The sequence below is a fragment of the Mytilus trossulus genome, chromosome 14, assembly GCF_036588685.1.
Source record: "Mytilus trossulus isolate FHL-02 chromosome 14, PNRI_Mtr1.1.1.hap1, whole genome shotgun sequence".
Classification (NCBI taxonomy): domain Eukaryota; kingdom Metazoa; phylum Mollusca; class Bivalvia; order Mytilida; family Mytilidae; genus Mytilus; species Mytilus trossulus.
The window spans coordinates 55,943,054-55,965,399 of NC_086386.1; the positions used below are offsets into that span (position 1 = coordinate 55,943,054).

A 22,346-nucleotide genomic window follows, 5' to 3' on the forward strand; every position below is an offset into this window, starting at 1 on the left:
CCTTTTAACAACCCTTGTAAAACTCTTTGAGGGGTCGGTGTTGACCTCTTGCAAGGACAAATTTCTTCTCCTATCCAATTAATCCTCATTTTCTAGTGTCATTTCATTTGCAGCTTGTCAACATCGGCGCATTTTATTACAAGACCTACCGACTTTATATATTTTCAATTTGTTTTCATCTGAATGTGCATTAAATATTTGCCACTGGACATCAGTCGATTAAGATTAAATTAACAAATCGTGTTTGAGGTCATAACACTCATGATTTTGCATGATACATATGCACCCAAAACATTTTTTTAACACAATGCCTATACTGGTTAACCAAGTGTTTTCCCTCAAATAAAGTTAGAAAAGGGGGAGGTGTCAAGGAAAATCTATTATAATTATTTTTTTTTCTCACATAAAACTTTTGGTTCATAAATAACTGTTTTTTTTTCAGTTACTTTAAGATACAGACAATAAGTTTTCATATACCATTAATTACATTTTTGTGTACGTTAATTTATCGGTCAAAATTAGCAATGGGTCGACAACTATACGCTACTGGGGAACTTACGGTCCTCGAGTGCATCACCACCTCAGTAGTCAGACTTACGATCCTCGGGTGCATCACCACCTCAGTAGTCAAGACTTACGGTCCTCGGGTGCATCACCACCTCAGTAGTCAGACTTACGGTCCTCGGGTGCATCACCACCTCAGTAGTCAGACTTACAGTCCTCGGGTGCATCACCACCTCAGTAGTCAGACTTACGGTCCTCGGGTGCATCACCACCTCAGTAGTCAGTGCTTCGGTACGGACGAGATTTATAACATACTTTTCTTAACTTAGTCAAGTGGCCTTGGTGGCCATGTGTTCGAAATAGTTACTACTGTAATCACTAGTCAGTCAACAAGGCAGTTGTGAGTTCGAACCCCGATCATATGCGAGTGCATTCGACTCGAATCTTAATTGACTAGGATTGTCAGTTTTCCTATCGGAGGTCGGTGGTTTTCTCCGGGCACTCCGGCCTTCTCCATCAAGAAAAACTGGCCTCCTCGAAATAGCTCAAAAGCGGTGCTGAAAAGTTGCGTTACAAACACAAAAAATACAAATGTTTACAAATTTATAGAATCTTTATAGATCTTTAAAGTTAGGTCCTTTTGATCACATCACTCTTCAAATATTTCGTTATTTGCTTGGGTTTTTTTTAAATATGTTACTCTGATCGAGCATCACGATGAAGGTAAATCCAGAAAAGCGCTAAGTTCGGAGTGCTGTTGATCACGTGTCATCCTTTAAACATTGAATTACTGTAACAGTAAATATATCTTAGTAGTACTTAAACTGCACAGACAGAATATTTGATCTATACTGATATTCTGATAATATACTATATAATAGACAAAGGCAAATATCGGCAAAATGTTTTAATTCTTTGTTATTACAATCCTGCTTCTAACAGCATTCGTCACACAAGAAAAAATAAAGCTATATATACTTTTCGTTGGACCCTTTTATAATATATAGTCAACCCTGTTTTAAGAGACCACTTAAGGGAGAGCAAAAAAAGTGGTCTCTTAACAGGTTCAATATATATGAAATGTTCTACAGGGGGATCTAAAATTCATGGTCTTTTAACACAGGTTTTTGCGTAATACAGGTGGTCTCTAAATCGTTGATTCTAACTTTTAAGAAACTGTTGAGAAATATATTTTCGTTAGCCGATTACCAAATAAAATCAATTTTAGAACAAAGGATGATACTTCTTTCATGACTTAATGAGAAATCAATATACGATTCCAGAAAGCTTCGAAAGAGTTTGATTATGCTAGGATTTCACAAATGTTGCCATGATTGTATCGGTGAAAATGTTTTATAAGAATAGCAATGGACTTTTATCCTGTGTTGACAGTTTGCTGTACTATAATATTGTTAAATTATATTGAACCAATTCTGGCGGCCGCTTGCTGCCAACATTAAGGTGGTCCTGATGATATTGCATATATAAGATGTAAGATCACGATTATTTTTCCTGGAAAATATTCATCTCCATTTCGAGTTTTGTATCGTCCGTTTTAATTTCACGCAATAGCATGCGGTATTGTAATATTCGGTCTTGAGTCCACTCCCAAAATTTAGCAATATCTGCAAACACTGTAGGATAGCTCATACATGAAGACGATCCCCACGACGTTACTCCAACTAGAATGTATTGGTTCTGTACTTTACAAACTAGAGGCCCTCCGCTGTCTCCCTAAATAAAGAAACTCATTTTACTTTTGAAAACCAACGTTAGAGGTCCATTATTAGTAGTATAACTAACATCTTTATCATAATTATAATTACGGTTTCTATTATCATCAAGTCTACTGTTTTATTAATATATATCTGGTACATTTATCTGAAATTCCCGCAGTCCATTAGTTTAATAAAAAAAAATCGTAGATATTACTACACTGCGTTTAAAAATGCAATTGAACTGAGATGGGAGTGTTACTCTACTTTTCGCCAAATGTTCTAAAGGTGATATGCCCAGTAATTCCTTTGCCGGTAACTGATTGACATCTGAATGAGTTTATGAGGTCTTAGAGTACAAGCTACATATTTGATCTTTTTATACTAAACGGTATTTGTTTCGAAGTTTATGTTTGTTTATATGTATGATAATTTGAAAATTTGGCAAAAACATTGAAATCATTGCGTTCCACTTATCTTAGCTAGGGTGTTTTCATGTGTTTCAATGCTAATCTTTTCTTATTCATAATAACGTTTTATACCAACACCATCATAGGATTTAAGAATGAAGTGAAAAATATTTTTAAGATTAGGAATATAACACCAGGATATCTTTACATGATTTCAAGCATAACGAGTTGTGACACGAAACAAGTGGAAGCATTAACTTTCTTTATCTTTGCCGAATTATAAAATAAATAACAACGATGTCTTACAAATTATAGACACGTTTACAGCAACAATGTTTATCTAAAATATTGTTTCACAATTACGTAATTTAAGGATTCAAATGATGAAATGTGGTGATTGTTGGAATTTAAATTACCTCACAAGCTGCAGAAAGTTTTTTTTTGTGAAAGGCACAAACAAACACGAGTTCGTTTGACTAATAGAATCATATTCAAAACAGTGTGGTCCTGGCCATTGATTGACGACCTAAATTATCCCATTGACTGGGACAGATTAGGTGAACGTTTGTCGGTAACAACCACTGCTCACTATGTACTTGTTAAAGACACTGAATCTGTGGGGTCACCAAAGGTTCTCAACACCTAAATAAAGCAATTCGAAAAACGAACCCAGAATAATACAATGTGTTGATTTATATCAATAATATAAATCAAAACATAAAGGTTAATATTCCTGAATAATTTTTCGAATTCATTTATTATTAGAGGCGTAAAGAACCTTCGATGACCCCACAGTTCAAATTCTATAATAAGTAAGAAGTGAGCAATGGTCGTTACAAACAAACGTTTACCTAATCTGTCCCAGTCAATGGGATAATTTAGATCGTCAATCAATGGCCAGGACCACACTGTTTTGAATATGATTCTATATCACAGAACCGCATTGAGTTTCATTTTGAATTGCTAGTTTTATCATAAACATAACGAGTCACGTTCTCGCTGTGATATGAAACAGGCGGAAAGCTTCTTTATCTTTGTAGAGAAAAAAACTAACAGCCTGGTCTATAACAAATCGGCACGTTTACAGCAACACTATGACTATATATCTATAGTTACACCGTATCAACCATAAAATGTTGTGATTGTTAGAAGTATTAATTACCTCACAAGCTGCTGTCTTTTTATGAAAGGCACAAATATTTGTTGGTTTCACTAACCCATCCCAGTACCGTCTAGAGTTGCATTTTGAATTGCTAATAACTTCAATCTCCGCTTCTTGTAACGTTACTGCTAAGTGACCATGACCGTCAGATTCTACAATTAAAAGAATTATCAAGAATCAACAGTTAAGATAGAGAAATAAATAAACTTCAGGGCACACATTAGATCAGTTACTTTGAAATTTTCTTTATCTATAACAATTTTCAAGATATAAGGCATTAATTCCATTTTACATCCACGTTTTACTTAGAATTCTTAATCGTCCGGACACGTTTTTCAATCTAGATACCACTAGGATCATTTTGCCAAATCTGTAGATGAAATACTTAGGCCACTCGGCTTCCGAGGCTCCATTAGACATATGAATAGATAAGTTTTTAAGGGCACGTCGAGTGACTTAAAGAAGACATTTGCAGTGCCCGAAAATTTCAAGTGACAAGTCGTCGACATATGAAATACATATATTTTGAATGCTTGTATTACAACCTGTCGCAAAATGCAAAACAAAATTATATTGCTTCCGCAATCAACCAAATTGAATATATCGCGCGAAATTCGTCTAGCTTAATTATCATTTTGACAATGACCACCGTTTTCAAACTTTACTTACTTGACTCAACGTTCCTAGATGCTGCAGATGGAAGACCTAAAATTTAAGAAATAATAGAAAAATCATTGTCATATATCCAACACACATAATTGTTATAAATACATGTACATGTAGTTTGTTGTCAAAGGATGGGTTTATACGTGGTTTATCTCTTCACTGTGTTTGTTAATTCCAGTCACATTGATTATAGAGGTAAAGGAGGAGGGTGAGATCACACGAAACATAGTCAACCGCTCAACAATTTTGCACCTTTTCCATGTCAGGAATCCTTATAAATTGTTGTTTAGTGACCATGCAGTTGAAACCCGCCGCAGTGTTGTAGAATAATTGATAATCTTTGACCATGTGGACTGTTTTCTGCTCTTTGGTCGGGATTTTGTCTCTATGACACATTTTTCGTTCCAATGTCGATCACATGGCATATATAAGTTATTGCTTTTAATGTTTTCCTCATTATAGGGTGGTAGATTCACGAGCTGTGATCAAACCAAATAGTTTTGACATTTGCTTCTTTAACATTAAATTTACTAACATTAACTTTGTATATTATACATGTATATATATACATTTAGGAGTAGGACTGCATGGTCAGAATAATGTTATTCTCTCATTTTTTATTATCTGTTTCTAGGAGGGTTGGTTATAGCTGTATCAAAGAATCGTTAATAAAATATTTTCTTTCACAAAAATCGCCAATGATTGGAAAATATCTAAATTCGGAGACCGATATCGATCCGTGTCTCAGTCAGTATTTGCATTTTTCAACCGAGATGAATTTGGTATTTCGCATTACATATAAAAAAAGAAGATGTGGTATGATTGCCAATGAGACAACTATCCACAAAAGACCAAAATGACACAAACATTAACAATTATAGGTCACCGTACGGCCTTCAACAATGAGCAAAGCCCATACCGCATATAGTCAGCTATAAAAGGCCCCGATAAGACAATGTAAAACAATTCAAGCGAGAAAACTAACGGCCTTATTTATGTAAAAAAATGAACGAAAAACAAATATGTAACACATAAGCAAACGAAAACCACTGAATTACAGGCTCTTGACTTGGGACAGACGCATACATAAATAATGTGGCGGGGTTAAACATGTTAGTGGGATCCCAACCCTCCCCCTAATCTGGGACAGTGGTATGACAGTACAACATAAGAACGAACTATAAAAATCAGTTGAAAAAGGCTTAATTCATCAGATAGACAAAAAATAAAAGTGGACGTGGCCGGGTACTTATACATCCCGACACAAAAAGACACAATGAACAGATCTGAGAGTACTCGCAGTTATCCGAGAGCTAGTTCAAAGCCATTAACAACTAATAAAAAAAATCATGCCTAAAAGACTAAGCTATGTTCCTCATTGTCATCTCTTTAAATTAAAGAAAAAAAATTAAATGAATTAACCGTATACAAATCCTTACTGTGTCCACCTTAGTACTCTATTCATGTGCCAAATTGTACCTCGATTTCGCGGGCATCTTTTAGTCTTATAAATATAGTTACCCATTGATTTGATTCCCCATCCTGTGATGAAACATTTGCATTTTGTGTAATACAGTGTTTTGTGAGCTATGCCAGGAATTGGCTTGACACGATAAGATTGCGTGGCGTTTCTTTCCAGAAATAATATGGCTATATCATATCCTTTAAGAAAGTTGTTGTCATAATTTGGATGCTGAAAAGGAGATGAAGATATATATATTGGTTCACACCCATGCTGTTCAGTAAGCAAAGCAAAAGCACAGACAGCAAAATTCCCTCTGACGTTTTAAATTAAAGTTCCTATTCACGGTCGAAGTAATAATCAACCTCTGAAAATCCCATATACGCATTTTCCTTTAGTAAAATTACATTGATCGGTTTTGAAAAAAATCTCCTCGTTTAAATATGATCTAGTGTTAAAAATAATTTTTACAACCCAATAAATCGAAAAGAATCAAAAATACCACACCGTACGTGCTCAACCAATTGTCACTCAATGACCGAACGATTTTTTCACTTGGTTGAGTGCTTCAAAAACGATCTGCAAATCTGAAACAACTTTAATTACGTTGTTTTTATTAAATGGTTAGCCATCAATCAATCATTTTCATACAATTATACTGCATTTGTAAATAACATGGAAACTTCGTGTCTGTACCAAATCAATCTTAACCAAAAATACTTTTCGTTATTTAGGATGTTTCAAGTTGCCTATTAATAATGACCGCCACTTCTTTCACGGTGGGTATGGTTGTCCTTAACCCGAATAATTCAGTCGTTATATTCCGCTGATCTACGAAGGCTACATTAACGCCGGAACGTCTTCCTCGATAAACACCGTCAACCGGAAAATTCACACCGCTATGCAATATGGGACTTTTGATTTAAGTTGGCAGCTAAAGAAGGAGGAGTTCTGGATGTTTATTGATGTTAAATGATGAAAACTGATGTTAATTGATGTTAATTAATTATTATCGGATTTGTGTTAATTGAACACACGTGTTTGGTAAGACAATTACAAGACAGTTGCGCAGACTCATTATAATGATCGCAGCCGATTGGCTCTCTCTCGCAGAGAGCAGGCGACGCGGCCAATGATCATAAGGAGTTCAAGCCCTCGTGTGGGAGAAAATCGGACACGGAAAGGACTTGAATTGTTCGAGTTAGGTTGTCCTGCGAGAGAACGTACTGTGCTGGTGATTTGGTCCTGTCAGGTGCTGGTGGGTCCTGATTCTGTGCTGGTGGGTTTGTTTACATTGTATCAGAACGGCAATTAAACGACTATTTTGCTGCTTAATTTGTCTCTGGAGCGTGATAAGTACCATGCAAAGTATATTACAACAATATTATATTGCAAAAATCGTGCAAGTTCGTTAAACGGAATTGTCCTGACGCCGTGCTGGTGATAAGAAAAACGGTCCTGGTACTGTGCTCCTAAGTCCTGGTTCTGTGCTTATATATTTTAGTTAAAAGTGGCATATATTCAAGATCATTGATGCTGTACTGTTATTGACTAGTTAACTGTTGTCTGCTTTCTTGAAATTGACATTGTTGTGAATCTGTTTACTGTAATTATGACAGAAAAAATACCCCTATTTTTTTTTTTTTTTTTTAAATTAACTGTAATCTTATTTATTAGCCTGTTAATATAACCCTTCTTGTCCCCTTTTAAGATGAGAAAATATGTTTACGATTTTCGGGTATACGACCATTTTGCAAGATCACCAAAATACGTTGTACTTTATACAATACGTGTACTTATATAAAGTAGATGATGTGGTATGTTTGTTGTCAATGGACAAATTTCCATAAGAAACCAAAGGAAGTATGATTGTATTAACAACCATATACGTCATCGTACGACCGTCAACAATAATCGATAAAATAAAAATGTAAAAGGTTTCGCATGAAAAATGGAGAGCAAAAAAATAGAACAAAGGACTTTCTGAGCGTTTGAATCATATGACTTTAGCAGCTTAAAACACATTTGTTTGTGAACAATTGAGTGCTGACTATAAGAATGACAATAATATTGCGGTTTTTTTTTTTAAGGGGTGGTTGGGCTGGGGGATAAGTTAGAGAGATGTTAAAGTGAAAGTTTTAAGCTTGGAATAGTTTCCCGTAAGATATAAAAGTTGTATTTTAAAAGAAAAATGTATCTTATAGCTATTAAGAATCACTTGCTGCATCTGTAAGATTTTTTAACATAATTTTTTTGCCGAAACGGTTATCAGGTATTTTTTTTTCGAAAGTTCGATAGAACACAAAAAAAAAATCACTATTTTATGAAAGGGAAGACTAGAATAGGTCAGAGAATGAAGACGAGATAACCGAGAGAACACTAACAAAACTAAGATTTCTTAGCTTTTTCATTTCAAAATTCCAAAATAAACAAATATTTTTGATAAAGAATTACGGAGGAGGAAGTGAACAATGTGTTCTACTTTTCTATAATTATAAATATTTTTAAGAATAAAAATCAAATGTGACTTCATCATAATTGAAAATGAGTAAATGGAAAAAAAAACAAACTAAAATACACTTTTATCTTAATAAAGAATTACGGGGGAGGAAGTGAACAATTTCAAAAATTAAAATATCTCGTAGCTTCATACTACCAATTGAGTATAAAACAAGTATATAAGTTTAAAAAAGAAATTCTTAGATCAGATACCTACATTTTACTTTAAAAGGTCATAACACGAAAAACTGGCTTAATCAGTGTATGTAAAGTGCGGATCCTAAAATATCATTTTTACTGTATATGCCATAAATGTCTAATGTAGAATGATAAATAATCAGACGAACTTTTTTTAATTTTTGAAGAAAATGAAGAAAATTAGTTAAAATGTATATGTTCAGAAATACATAATACTAATAAAACAAAGTAAGAGATGCGAGCGGGTTTTTATCGCGCCTAAAGCCATCCAGCTGTGAAATATATACCAAAATAGGTGAATATTTAGGACATTTCACGAACAGATCGTGCAGGTGCTTTATAACTTACATGCATGTAAGATGTTGTTGCAGTAAAAATATTCATTTTAATACAATTATTAGTGTTGTGTAACGTAGAATATGTTTTGTCATTCAGTTTCTTCATATTTAACTAAATTCCACTATGATGATTTCGTAATGCTAGTCATGTTTACTGTCGAATAATGATACTATTCTTTCATTTTCACTGTGGAGCGAATCATTAGTATTGTATATGCGGTGCATTTTCACTGTATATTTTTTTTTTATCTATTACAGCTCATTTCTTTAAGCATATAGAGCAAGACTTTAGTTGATTTGCTTGCTTTTTTGTATTGAATAATCATTATGATAACACCCAATTTAATTAAAATATTAAAAACACAGGTTAAACTATGCCTATTCATATTGTTTTAAAATGTCAATCTTATTTACAAAGTTTGTATAAACAATTTTACAAACAAAGCAAGTAAGCCAACCAAAGTTTTGCTTTACATGCATTAGGAAATTAGCTGTAAAGCCTTAATTTAGTCGACTTTCTCAAATAATAGATAAAGTAAGAGAAAGATTTGATAAAATTTAGCTTACGGAGGAAAGTTCGGTTTTAAAACACTCTAATAAATTCAATAGAAATAACATTTATTTCAAATGTATTCCATTTAGTTTCTTATAAAGCGTATAGGGATCTTTATTTTCATTTTTTTTTTATCCATTTCACCACTAATTACGTACATCTTGATATATATTGCACCTTTGTTTTCCCGTTTAAAAGGTTTTACACTGGAGCCCTTTATAACTTGCTGTTCGGTGTGAGCCAAGACTCCATGTTGAAGACCGTGTTTTGACGTATAATGGTCTATTTTTATAAATTGTGACTCGAATGGAGAGTTGTCTCATTGTCACATACGACATCTATATATGGCTCAAAAACGAAACGAGACGGGATAAAAAGGGATAAAAAAATCCACGCTACTTTTTTAATATATTTATAATGGGCTTAATATGAGTCAAAATAAAGTAAAATAGTGGGTCGCATTTTGGTATAAGCATCACGCCGGATTGCCGATTTTTTGCAAGCGTGACAGGTGAAAGTCAAATGATTGTGTAGTAAAAAACGGGAAATGAAGTCTAGCGGGACACGGATAATTACAAAAAAATATAACTGCATAGTATAAGCGGGATACGGGAATCTGACAAAACAATAAGCGGAATACGGGAATCTGCCAAAACAGAAAATGTAGCATGCATTTTGTGTACAATAACCCAAATGTGCATGGTTTTACCTCTGTGGTAGTATCCATTCGCGGATCTAGATTTTTCATAAGTAGGGGCCCACTGACTGCCTAAGAGGGCCCGTTGCTGTCACGCTCCAGTGATTCCCTATATAAGTTAAAATCAAGTAGAAACGTAATCTGAAGAATCCAATATGACATTTTGAGAATCGCTTTTGTTACAAGTTTGAAAAGCTATATATTTGATAAAGTATGAATGAGAAGTTTGTATTTCAATTTGAAAATACATGTATCATAAATCCTAAAGTTATCAACTAAGCCAAGTTTTTTTCATTTGTTGCAAGTGCATTTATCACATAATTCTACAATAAAAATTTCTCGCATCTTTGAAAATTCTACATTAATAATGACTGCACTAACAGTGATAATTCATCGCATCTATAGTTAAAATGGATCGCTTTCAATAATCGATATGCTATATTATGATGCTTTTATAACACTTATTTGAACTTTAATGCTATGTTTGTATATTATAAAGACATATCACAATGAAAATATGTTAAAACTTAACTTAAAATCCTTTAACTTGATATTTTCAAAACGTAAACAAATACAGTTTTCCCATGATCCTTTATTCTACAATAGACATACCCGCATCAGAGACATATATACATATATGTGTATATATGTCTCTGCCCGCATATAACAGTAAAAATGAACTAGCTGGATTCGCACTTTATATTCACTGAATTTAAACTGGTTATCAACCCGAATCGCTATAAGATCATATATAAGCTCACCTGTCTCGAGGGGTCGTGTGAAGTTCATTAATTGTCTTGGCGTCCGCAATTACAAAATGATCTTTTCTGAAATTACTTGACCAAATGTTACCAAATGTTTTTTCAAGAGTGAATCTAGGAAAAACAATATTCATCAACAAACATGACCACTGTCTGTTAAAATGTATTCGAGTTTTTAGTTGCAGCCGATTCCATTGAGTATGTAAGCAAAGGTAATATCTTTGCCGGGTTAGCTTGCTTATTAGCTAAACCGTGAAGTCATTGTTTGGTAAGGTATACTACCCTCCTTTCGAAGGAGCCTGGTCCTACAGGCAGAAAGATGTGTAAGTTGTCGGACTAGTCTATTCTTAAAGTAGGGTAGTTAACATAACCTAACAATAACTTTTCTGTTCAGCAAGCAAGATAACCAAAGATATTCCCTTTGTCTACACACTCATTGAAATAGGCTTTAATATTGCAAAAGTTCAAGCCATTAGGACAAAACTTGCCGAGTAAAAAAAACCAATGTCCATCTGCCTTGCACATTTCAGAAAATTCAGATCAGATAACGAAACTGGGTCTAGCAACATTTATAAGCAATTTAAGATTTTGACCCTCACAGTTTCTATTCACCACACATATTCTCGTTACAACGAATTATTTTAAATACAAAAATACCAATTGCAGCCTTTTGTATATCTATTAATATATGTATACGGATAAAGTTATGAAAGGCAGCAGCTAACATGCCTCGCCAGGGTGGAAGCTAAAGAGTCCACGAAAATTTGATTTAAAACCTTTATTCGTTCCAACAAAGTTATTGAGATTTTGTTGAGGATTAAACCATCTACGAAAACAAGAATGTTTTTTTTTTAGAATTTACAGCTCTTCGAAAATAATTGTAAAGCAAACCATTGATTAAATTGCTTGCTATGATTGTTTGGATGTTTGTAAACGACAGGTAAGTAGTCTGTTTACTATATACTAAAATTTGTTTGGACAATAAACATTAACTTTCATTCCTGTCAGTTTGTATTTGTTCAATCAAATCCCAGTATGTATTGAAACGCCGCCTACCTATTGTTTGAAAACATCCAAGCAGATATAGCAAGCAAGTCAATCAAATTTTTTTGCATGCTTTTATAGAAGAGCTTTACTATATAATGCAAAGAAGCGTTTACGTCTTTCACCAAAAAAATACCTCTCAATTTCTTGTTGTCCTATGTAAGCTTTCGTACCATTTCCCTCAATTCATGATCATTAAATTGAACTGTAAAATATTTCTTGGTACCTTCTTAATTCCTTTATAAGTCTTATGTAAACATAATTATGACAATAACTGTTACGAGCACAAGATTCACTGCACAGTTTAAAAGTTGAATGAGGAGGGTTGGTTGGGTAGAAGTGGGGAGGGGTATGCGGAGCGCTAAAAACAAACATGTCTATGCGGCATGGGCTTTCGTCATTGTTGAAGCATCAAAGTAAGAGGCATTTAATCTCTTAATAAAACTATTCTTATTTTAGATACTATATGTTGTTATCTGATATTGGACGAAAGATGTTGCCCTTTTATATAAAAATGTATTACAAGTTACGATCATTTGAAAACACATATTAAACAGCCAAATGGATGCACAAGAGCTAAAATAGGAGTCATATATCCTATTGACAACAATTATCTGCCCAATTTCTGATCCAAAATCACCAGCACTGTATCAGGACCCACCAGCACAGTATAAGGACATGCATAAATTGAGAAAATGCTAAATTTTGATAAATTGCAATGTGTTTTGCTCAAAATAGTTTTGACGTGTGGATTGCGGTATAGAAAGCGGACTCATTGAGCATTTTTGTTTCATTTTTTCAGTTCAAGATTTTCTGAAAATGAGCATTTTTGTGTTACGCTTACTGAAACAGTTTAGAGGGTCAACTTTTAAATGTTTAACATATGAACCCATAAGAAACAAAATTGAAAAATCTCAACTGTTTTCTTCCATTTTTTATGAGTGAAAACGTCAAAAATCATCATTTTCGTCTTTGTTTAAATTTTTTATTGATCACCAACACCCGTCAGGACCGAATCACCAGCACAGAACGTTCTCTCGCAGGACAACCATACCCACACTATATTTTCGTCGTTGCATGTCTAAAATCGATTTCTCGGATGAGACGACTAATGTACTATTCAACATTTTTGGAAACCCCTGTTATTTGTATGTCAGATAAATACATTTTGCAAACGAATAAGGTTTGTACTTTATTTAAGAATTAAAAGCTTCATTTTGTAAATTTATTGGGGTGTAAAAGCGTTGACCGAAGTACATTTTGTATGAAGCGCGGAAGCGCTTCATACTAAAAATGTGCGCACGGTCAACGCTTTTACACCCCTATAAAGTTACAAAAAGAAGCATTCAATATTTATAATTACATTTTTAGCTATGATCTGAAAACACGAATTTTATATTTTTTGTATTTTATTCACCTGTGCACTTTATTGTGGTACCACGTGTTATCATGAATGAAAAGTATTATTGAGTGATACAATTGCTTACGGAATATCACGTGATGTGCAGTTATAGCCATAATTAAAATAAAGTATTATAATGAAACATACATCTAATGTAATTACTAATGTATAACTTACCACATTGAAGCTTTTGACTGGGATATACTGTTCATAACCTTCCCAGAAATACCTGTTATACTCTCCGACTACCACACTTAACCCGCGTCTCCTAAAAGAAAAAAAGAAATAAATATTATATTAAACTGTCATCTTCCTTTTGACCTTTCGTGTAATAAAAGTTAAATTACGAGGCCTCAGTGACCGAGTAGTCGAACTGCTGTATCACGGACACGACCGGAACATTGTGGCACCATCTTTCAATCTTTCAAGATTTATTACTCCTGAACGGTGAACGAGAATATCTTTAATATCGAACTTGACCTCCATTTTGTCATCAGTAGCAACAGCTTTGGTTAAACGGTTAATGGGTAAATACACGGACATTGATTATGGCAGTCACATGTCCGCTTCCCGCCCGGATGCCTGCTCTCCGTAAATTTCCAAATCAATAACTGTTACAGATCTTCCATCGGAAAACCGATTAAAATCCATAATATAAAAAAGTATTTAAAAAAGTGTTTGACAATAATGAGTCTTGAGAAAGAAAGACAGGAAGCGACATTTTCATAAACTTTAAAATATCCCGAATGGTAAGCACACAATCGGCAATCCTCGGGTGACTCCGCTTCTCTCCTTCTATCTTAGATGAGGTACGGAATTGGCCGAGTTGTGACGATTGGGTAAGCACATCTATTCCGCATGTCCGGAAGCATATCCTGTTCCGCATGCGTAACATAAACTTTCGATTACATATTTTTTAATTCTAAGAAAAGCTAACCTTGATCCATCCAGACAATGTGCTGCTGTAATGACCACGTCATAAGATATTAGTGTACCGCCACAGAATACACCATAAGCCGATATAAGTCCAACCTGCCACGGCCATGAACTTAGTGAAGCATCACGACCTCCAACAATAAAGCTTTCTGGTACCCTGGTCTTCCCTCCATTTCCCACCATTAAACTATCTGGTACCTTGTTCTTCTCTCCTCCTTCAACTATGAGACTATCTGGTACCCTGCTCTTCTCTTTTCCTCCTTCAACTATAAGACTATCTAGTATTTTAGACTTCTTTCCAGCTGATTTTAAAAAAAAGGACAATTATTAGTTCAAATATGTTGGGCTAGCTAGAGGGGAAAAAAATATTACCGAAATGGGTCGAAACTTACTTCATAATTGTAATAATATCTCTCTAACGAAACTAAATGAACTTAGCACTATGACGGCTCACCAATGACATCCTCGTTTCAATTATTTAGTAAAAATAAAGTTATAGCTTAAAGGGTGATATAACGTATCACAATGTATCATGCTCACACAAGGCCTGTATGATTTCACAATTCAGAGTGCCTTGATTTTAAATTCCGGAGAATAGTGCGACGACATTTTCATATATGGCCGTAACGGCCTTTACGTGAGAATATTTCCAGTGCTGCTGGTCTATTTGTCTGTTCTTTCGGCAGTGTTCAGGTTTTTTTTGTGTCTCTCTCGATATCAGATTTACGATGGTTCCTTAAGTATCATTTCCTATTTCCAATACTACTTTTGATGTTAAAAGTAGTATAATTTAGGATTCGTTCACTAAATCTAATCATGATATATATCTAATTCATTTGTGCCCTTAAGAGAAGAGCGCCCGAGTTACGATAGATCTTAGTTTTAATCAGGTTGACCGTTCTCTACATTGAACTGTAAGTCTTTGCTGTACATATTGTTACTGTTTAGTGTTTCGCTGTATTTCTTAGATTGGAACCAGTTTGAAAAAAAAGTGTGTTCATGTGTTAGCTTAATATATACACAAAAAAGAAGATATGATATGATTGCTAATGAGACAACTCTCCACAAGAGACATAATGACACAGAAATTAATAATGTTTGTACATAAAAGAATAAATAATAAAATATGCAAATGTTATTAAAAAAAATGAGAATGTGGAATGTAATAGGTTTCTTGACAAAACATAACAGCAAGACAAAACTAATAAATTAAAATATTTACCTGTAAATTTTCCTATGAACAAACAAAACGACATCACAATAACAAGTCTGAACATTTCCTGTAAAAAAGAAATACATACATTTTTATTTTTTTTATCTTTTACTGCCTTCTAGCATGTGAAAGTTTTATATTTGAAAAAAAATTACAATAGGGGTTCTCGGTAGCCTTGTTGTTTTAGTAGTCAAACAACTACATGTATATCTATAGTCTGTCAACAGTAGTTTGTGAGTTATAATCCAGTTGAGCAGTGCCGCCGGACTCCAACCTAAAATCGACTAGGATTGTCAGTTTTCTTACAAAAGGTTGGTGGTTTGCTTCGCACACTTCAGTCTCCCCCAAAATTTCAAAATGACCGCCAAGAAAATAGCGCAAAGGGCTGTAAGTATCGTTTAAAAACAACGAATAAATCAAAGCTACAATGCAAATCATAATACCTGTAATATTAAAAATACTTTTGATTAAGGTGGTAAGGGAGTCTAAAATAAAAATGATAGAATTTGTTCATACTTTGTTAAAATTTAGTATATTGATATATGTTGAAAAATATAATAAAAATGGTAGGTCACCGCGCATTTTCTCAAGCTACAGGACGTGACAAAATGACACATTTTTATTTGGATTATACAGGATAAAGCTCCATTTTGGGATTAGACACTAAACAAAATGATAGAATTGTTAAATACTTAAGGAAAAGATAGCTTTCAGACAATGCTTTGATAATATCAAAAGAAAAGATAGAGTCACCGAACGTTTTCCCCGGCTAAAATACAAAATAGAAAAATTCCTATAGATTCCTTCAGAAAATGCAATGTTTTAGAGTAACCTCCTCTTAAATTGCCAATTCAGAAACAAATTAAAACAACCAAAATTAATCAACATTTGCAAAAATAGTAATATTTATAAGTTATATTCTTATGCATTGGTTCTTTTAAATGAAAATTTACATTAAATATCTGCATTCCTGCATCAAATTTTGCTGACTTGAAAGAAAATCTGGACCTTTGGTACTCTATTTTTTACAATCCAAGATGGAGGAAGACACCCACACCACCTTAAAGGCTGTACTAAAACGTACGCAATAGATTGACGGGTGTCGGGCAAGGCATACCCGTAGCCAGGGGGGGTCGGGGGGTTCGGACGAACCCCCCTTGAAAACTATTAAGCACTGTTAAAGTCGATGTTCTGTTCGAATTGTGACTGTTAAAGTCGAGTTTGTGAGTCAAACAAACCCCCCTTTGGAAATTCCTGGCTACGGGCCTGCAAGTGGTGACATCATAGATCAATAAAGCTACATAACAGTATTGAATCTTTTCATTGTGAACTGAATAATTATTCACGACATATATGATGCCTGATTTTCAAATATATTCTAGATAAATAAAATTACTTATTTTCAATCGATTTTCGTAAATACTTGATACGTTATACATCTATTCTTTTTTTTACTTTAAGCCTAACTGTCAAAGGATACATGTATAAATATATATATGGTGTAAAATAGTTTTATTTATATACCTTTTAAAATAATAAGATTTCAGAATAAATCCCTGTCCAGAACGTCCTTCGTCAAACAAACCTTTTATTTAATACTACACTTTTTAATGTCTTTTATTCCTACCTTGAATGTCAGGCCTCAGTTCCAAATATTACAGTAACTATAGAAATCCAATGCATTTGAATTATATTTAAAAAAAAAAAAGAACATATATGGCGTTCTGTTAATACAAGGAACTTTTCGTAAATTTTGAATGGAATCGTCTCACTGGTCAACCAGCATATCGTACGATACGTCACTAAGCTATCTACGTCACATGTAAATTAAAAAATTCCATGAAGAAAATACGTCATTAGAAACTTACCATTGATAATTATTGATTATAGTGTATTGTCTTGTGAAATGTATCCAAACGATTATTCCATTTATTGTTTTCAATATTTTCGTAATTATTTCACGAAAGAAAGCATAAGTTAACTGGTTAAGGGTGGTGTGTTTAAGGTCCAGTTACAAATATTTCACATATATTCAGACGAGGACATTCTACAGTAAACCCCAAAATATTCTGACAGTATTATATTCAACATGTTCAAATTGGTGAGTTCCAATGCGACTGTGATAAAGTTCTATTAAATCCGGATCCCTTAAAAAAAGTATAATTATGATATGTGAATTTGTACTCCAGTTTGATTAAATATAAACAAGTTAAATATTAGAAAGATTTAACACACGAACACAGAATAAATCAGAAGTTTAAAACAATAGCAAAATAGCAAATTAGAAAGTTTCTTGGATTTTGTGATAACTAATATAACAAAAACATTTCATTCTCATGCAATCTAATATAAATTTATACCTCTTTCCACCGGTTAATCGTCGAAAGTAAAAGTATAGCGGAATAACAAATATAACTATTTTTGATAAGATTGACAGAATATGGTACTGTATAATTATTTTGAGACCTCTCATTTTCTGAAGAGGTCTTAAGATGGAATTAATCGACCGTCATCTATTTTTGGAAAAGTCAATAGTTCTTTAGAAGATTGAACTATTCGAAGGTCACAAGTTCAGAAATACATTTTCTTGGAGGTTAAAGAAAAACTTTGTGCTCCCCTTCTCGCCTTTAAAAGCCACTAACGCGAATTTTTTCTTCAAATTTGTTGTTTAATTTCCTTACTGATGATTAAATTGTTTTGATGTTATGTTCTAAATATCACGTTATGGGTTCGGCATAGGTTATGTAATGCACAGATTAAATTAGTTATTACTGGTTTAAAACAGACAATTAGTAGACATGTTACGAAAAGGTATTCTCGACGCTGAGGTTGACAAATTACACTTTAAAATTGGGGACGGTGTCAAAACATTGATTCTAGATTTAAAAAGGTAACTTTTGAATCATGTGCGTCTTTGTTAATTCAAATCACTTTTATCTAGAACATCATTATAATTTATGTAATATCACGGGTGTCATTCGGTGTATCGAGAGAAATGATCGTGAAAGAATATCTAACGGCGGTCAAGTATTGAGAGACGATCGTGAAAGTTCTGGTAACGGATCGTCAAAGACATTTAATGTACATTCTAGTTCAGAATCTTTGAAAAAATCGCTTATTTTTCAAAACGCGGAACAAATCATAACAAAAAAATATGTCTGTCAAAATGGTTTAACATCCTCAACATAACTATGAAAGAAGATAAAGAACTTGCTTTTTGTACCTATAATGGTCATATTTTAGAATATCATGATATATTTGAAATTCAATCTTTGGTGTATCTGATAGTACAGTAAAATTAAATAAAAAAAGTATGTTTTTTCCATTAAAAACCTTAATTTGTTTATGAAAACCTTGAATTTGTTGAATTTCCTTCAAACTTGATCGTGAAAGATCAGGCAACGTATTATTTCGATCGTGAAAGAAAATGCGTGACCAGAAGCGCAAATGATGTAATATCTTGTTAGCTTTACTTATGATAGTATATTTTTTTAACGTCTATAATATCAAGGGTTTTACTGGAAGTGTCAAATGCGCTTAAGATTGTAAATGTTTCATAAAAAAAGGTCAAGGTCTGATGAACCATGCCATACAGATCTCTACAATTAGTGATGAGAGCGTTGTCGGGACCATCAAATCCTTTGCTTGTATGACATGATTGGCCAATGTTTTTTATATCCAGTAATAAACGTTTGAAAACGTCCATGAAATAGAATTTTACCAATGTACCAGAACTGCTTGGTTTCTTAAAACGGATACCGCATTAATATTGCTGTGGATGTACTCCAAAACCTTTTACTTTCTCATTTATTTCCATATCATTTTCACAATATTCGTTTGTTGCTTCTGAAATGTTATCTGCATCTTCAACCTCTTCCATTGGCTCACCTTCACTGGATTGTTTTTTTCGGCGTTTTGTCACCCATTGTCTTTTCTTATTGCCGTAGTTGTTATTTCTTTTTCTTTTCATTTTCTGAAAATATTTATACTTTGAAATGCTTAAACCTATTGAGGATGTTGACCTATCTAGCCTTTCTCAATATTAATAACAAATATCAATTATCATATAATGGAAGAATAATTTGAACGTCTTCGTAGCATCAGATCTTTCACAATCCTTTTCACGATCTTCAAAAATGCGGTACGTGATCTTTCACGTTCCAAAAAATCAATTTTGTGCAAATAGTTCTTTATTTGCCAAGTTTCAGATTATATTTATACAAAACAACTATGAGAACCATTTAATTGATTCAAATACAATGCCCTCATTCTGATAAACGCAGTTTATCTAGTCGAATTTGTGAAAAAATCGTGTTTGTTTACATTTTTTAAGTCTTGAAATGTCGAGAAGCAATCTGCCTTTTGTAATAACTACTGTAAACCAACTTATTTTCGCGAGCGATTTATTTTCGCGACTTTCGCGAGTAAAAAAATAACGCGAATATAAATCGTCGCGAATATATCAATCTTTGATCTTTCCTTAATAAACTTCATCAAGTAAATCAGATAATCGCGAAATTAAATAGCCGCGAAGTCACCCTGTATAACCCCGATACAGATGAAACCGGACGTTGACGCGTTCGAGTCGAGCACACCGTATAGCACTGAGTTCAGACAGTAAGGAATTCATACTTTTAAAGACAATCCAATATCTATTCTTCGTATATTTTGCGCCAATATATTCTTTGCAATAATACTCATGAGTTACTAAAAGGTTTTTCAAAAATGTGACATTTTTTATACAAACATCAAAAATCGCACGACGATATCAATGATAAAACGTGCTTGGTATTTTTAACATTCAAAACTTAATGTTTCTCGTACCTCATAGTTTTTAAAACATACACTTTTGAAAACTTCATAGTATAAATTAACAAACTTATAAAGATCGTTTGTTTATGTTGTATCTAGAAACAAAAAAATACACGTTTTAAAATGTCTCTATTTTCATGTTGTGTACGCTTCGTTGTCATTACACCTTTTTATACTGTACGCTTCGTTGACAAAATATTGCGTTTGTCAATGAATTTTGCATGTATTAGATTATGCTTTGATATGACTATAACCAATATGCATGTTTGAAAATAATAATTTACCATCATAACATGCAGACAGCAACCCATAATGTCAGTTGTATTGTCGAAAAACACTTGGAGGAAATTTTTACATTTAAAAAAATCCTCATGTATACAAAAGTGTGAATTAGTAGGAAAATACAATAACTCAACAGATGCAACTATGACAAAGCATACAGATACACATGCACGTCCGATTTCTAATTTCATAGCATATTTGAAAGTGTTTACCATACAACAGTCAATGTACGGTTAGGTGGTGGGTTGGGTGCCCGCTAACATGTTTAATCCCGCCATATTCTGTATGTGCCTGTCCAAAGCCGGGAGCCTGTAATTCAGTGGTTGTATATATTTTTTTGTTCACACTTTTGTGCAAAAATTGAGCCGTTAGTTTTCTCGTATGCACTGACTACATTTGTTATTTCGGTGTGCTTAATAGCGGTGTGGGCTTTTTCATTGTTAAAGGCCGTACGGTGACCGTTAGTTGTTCATTTTTGTTTCGTTTGGTCTCTTGCGAAGAGCTGTTTCAATACCGCATCTTCTATTTGATATAGAAAGTAATCAAATATAATCAATGGATTATAGGTTAAGCCTTTTGGCCTGAATCTCAGAGGCGGGTCCAAGGGGGTCATAGATTACCATAGAGTTACATTAAGGCTCAAGAATAGGCGTATGCAAGGAACATGTAACTGATAGCCATCCACAGTAATACAGTTACTTTAATGTGAAGATATAAAGATGAAGAGACAACACTCAATATAAACTGGTTCGCTTTCTTTAATTATGTTTTTGTGTTTGTTTAATTTTTATGGTATAAAGATTATGCTTAAATTCCTCGAATATTACAGTCTTTCTACTGTGGTGCAAAAATCTAAATGATTGGTCAGGTCATTCTGGTTATTATAAACACCTTAAAGTCTATACTCGCCCATATGCATTTCATTCAAATTTTGATTTATTTCACAGAAGACCACAGGGACCATATTTATATTCCCCAGTTACCCTTGGCATCATTGGTAAATTATGGGTTAGCAAAGCATCAATCACCAACCTAACCTTAGACATTTGCTGTTCTTTACTGTTGGTACTTTAAAACAATATATGGACCCTTTTATTTGTTTATGACACGCGTACGTAATGGCCGATTGTTGGTTGCTTAACGATCACTTGCAAATATGCCATGCATGTTCAGGATACATTTGTAAGCACAAAGTAGCAACACATACATGTAAGTCCTGTGAGGAGACCCTCCGGAATTACGTCAGGGACGATTGGATCGCCACTGGATAAAATGATGTATAATTTATAAGGACACAAATGGTGCCTTTCAACAGGCTATTTATAGACCTCTCTTGAAGTTTTTGCAGGGGTTCGTACTGTGTAGTTAGCGTGGTACTCTCTTTACATGAGACATTGGATTTTATATTCCCATTCGGACAGGACGCGACTGTGTACTGTTACATCCCACACAACTAAATGGGTGGCCAACTTCAGTCAGTTTTTTACTGCCGATCGGAAAAAGACCAAAGTGATCATAACTTATAGTATATCTCCCAGTCACCCTTCACCAAATTCTTTCATAAATAAATAAAAACAATTGTCCACAATATAAAAAGTTTTGCTCTACCTGTTAAATCAAAACATCACTTAACATTATTACAATTTATGCACACTTATGAGAACTCATAATACCGTACATCCTCTCGATACT

General features: G+C 33.7%; 1 protein-coding gene across 1 annotated transcript; it reads right to left on the minus strand.

Moving 5' to 3' along the window:
* Positions 1-1,479: 1,479 nt before the first annotated feature.
* On the minus strand, positions 1,480-19,530 carry LOC134697902 (elastase-1-like). Its single transcript, XM_063560189.1, has 8 exons — positions 19,360-19,530; positions 15,570-15,627; positions 14,349-14,649; positions 13,589-13,679; positions 5,979-6,150; positions 4,461-4,496; positions 3,792-3,943; positions 1,480-2,238 (listed from the first exon to the last, which is right to left on the minus strand). Exons 1-8 carry the CDS (start codon positions 19,528-19,530, stop codon positions 2,008-2,010), a joined length of 1,212 nt encoding a protein of 403 aa, XP_063416259.1. The 3' UTR covers positions 1,480-2,007.
* Between the last annotated feature and the right edge of the window lie 2,816 nt (positions 19,531-22,346).

What these genes read in the sequence shown, in the direction of transcription:
- LOC134697902 (XM_063560189.1), bottom strand. Translation starts at nt 19,530, where the DNA reads ATGAAAAGAAAAAGAAATAACAACTACGGCAATAAGAAAAGACAATGG. An exon ending in GTTCATAGGAAAATTTACAG is followed by an intron (nt 14,650 to 15,569) that starts GTAAATATTTTA and finishes TTTTAAAATCAG; the next exon opens with CTGGAAAGAAGTCTAAAATA. An exon ending in CATTGTCTGGATGGATCAAG is followed by an intron (nt 13,680 to 14,348) that starts GTTAGCTTTTCT and finishes TTTTTCTTTTAG; the next exon opens with GAGACGCGGGTTAAGTGTGG.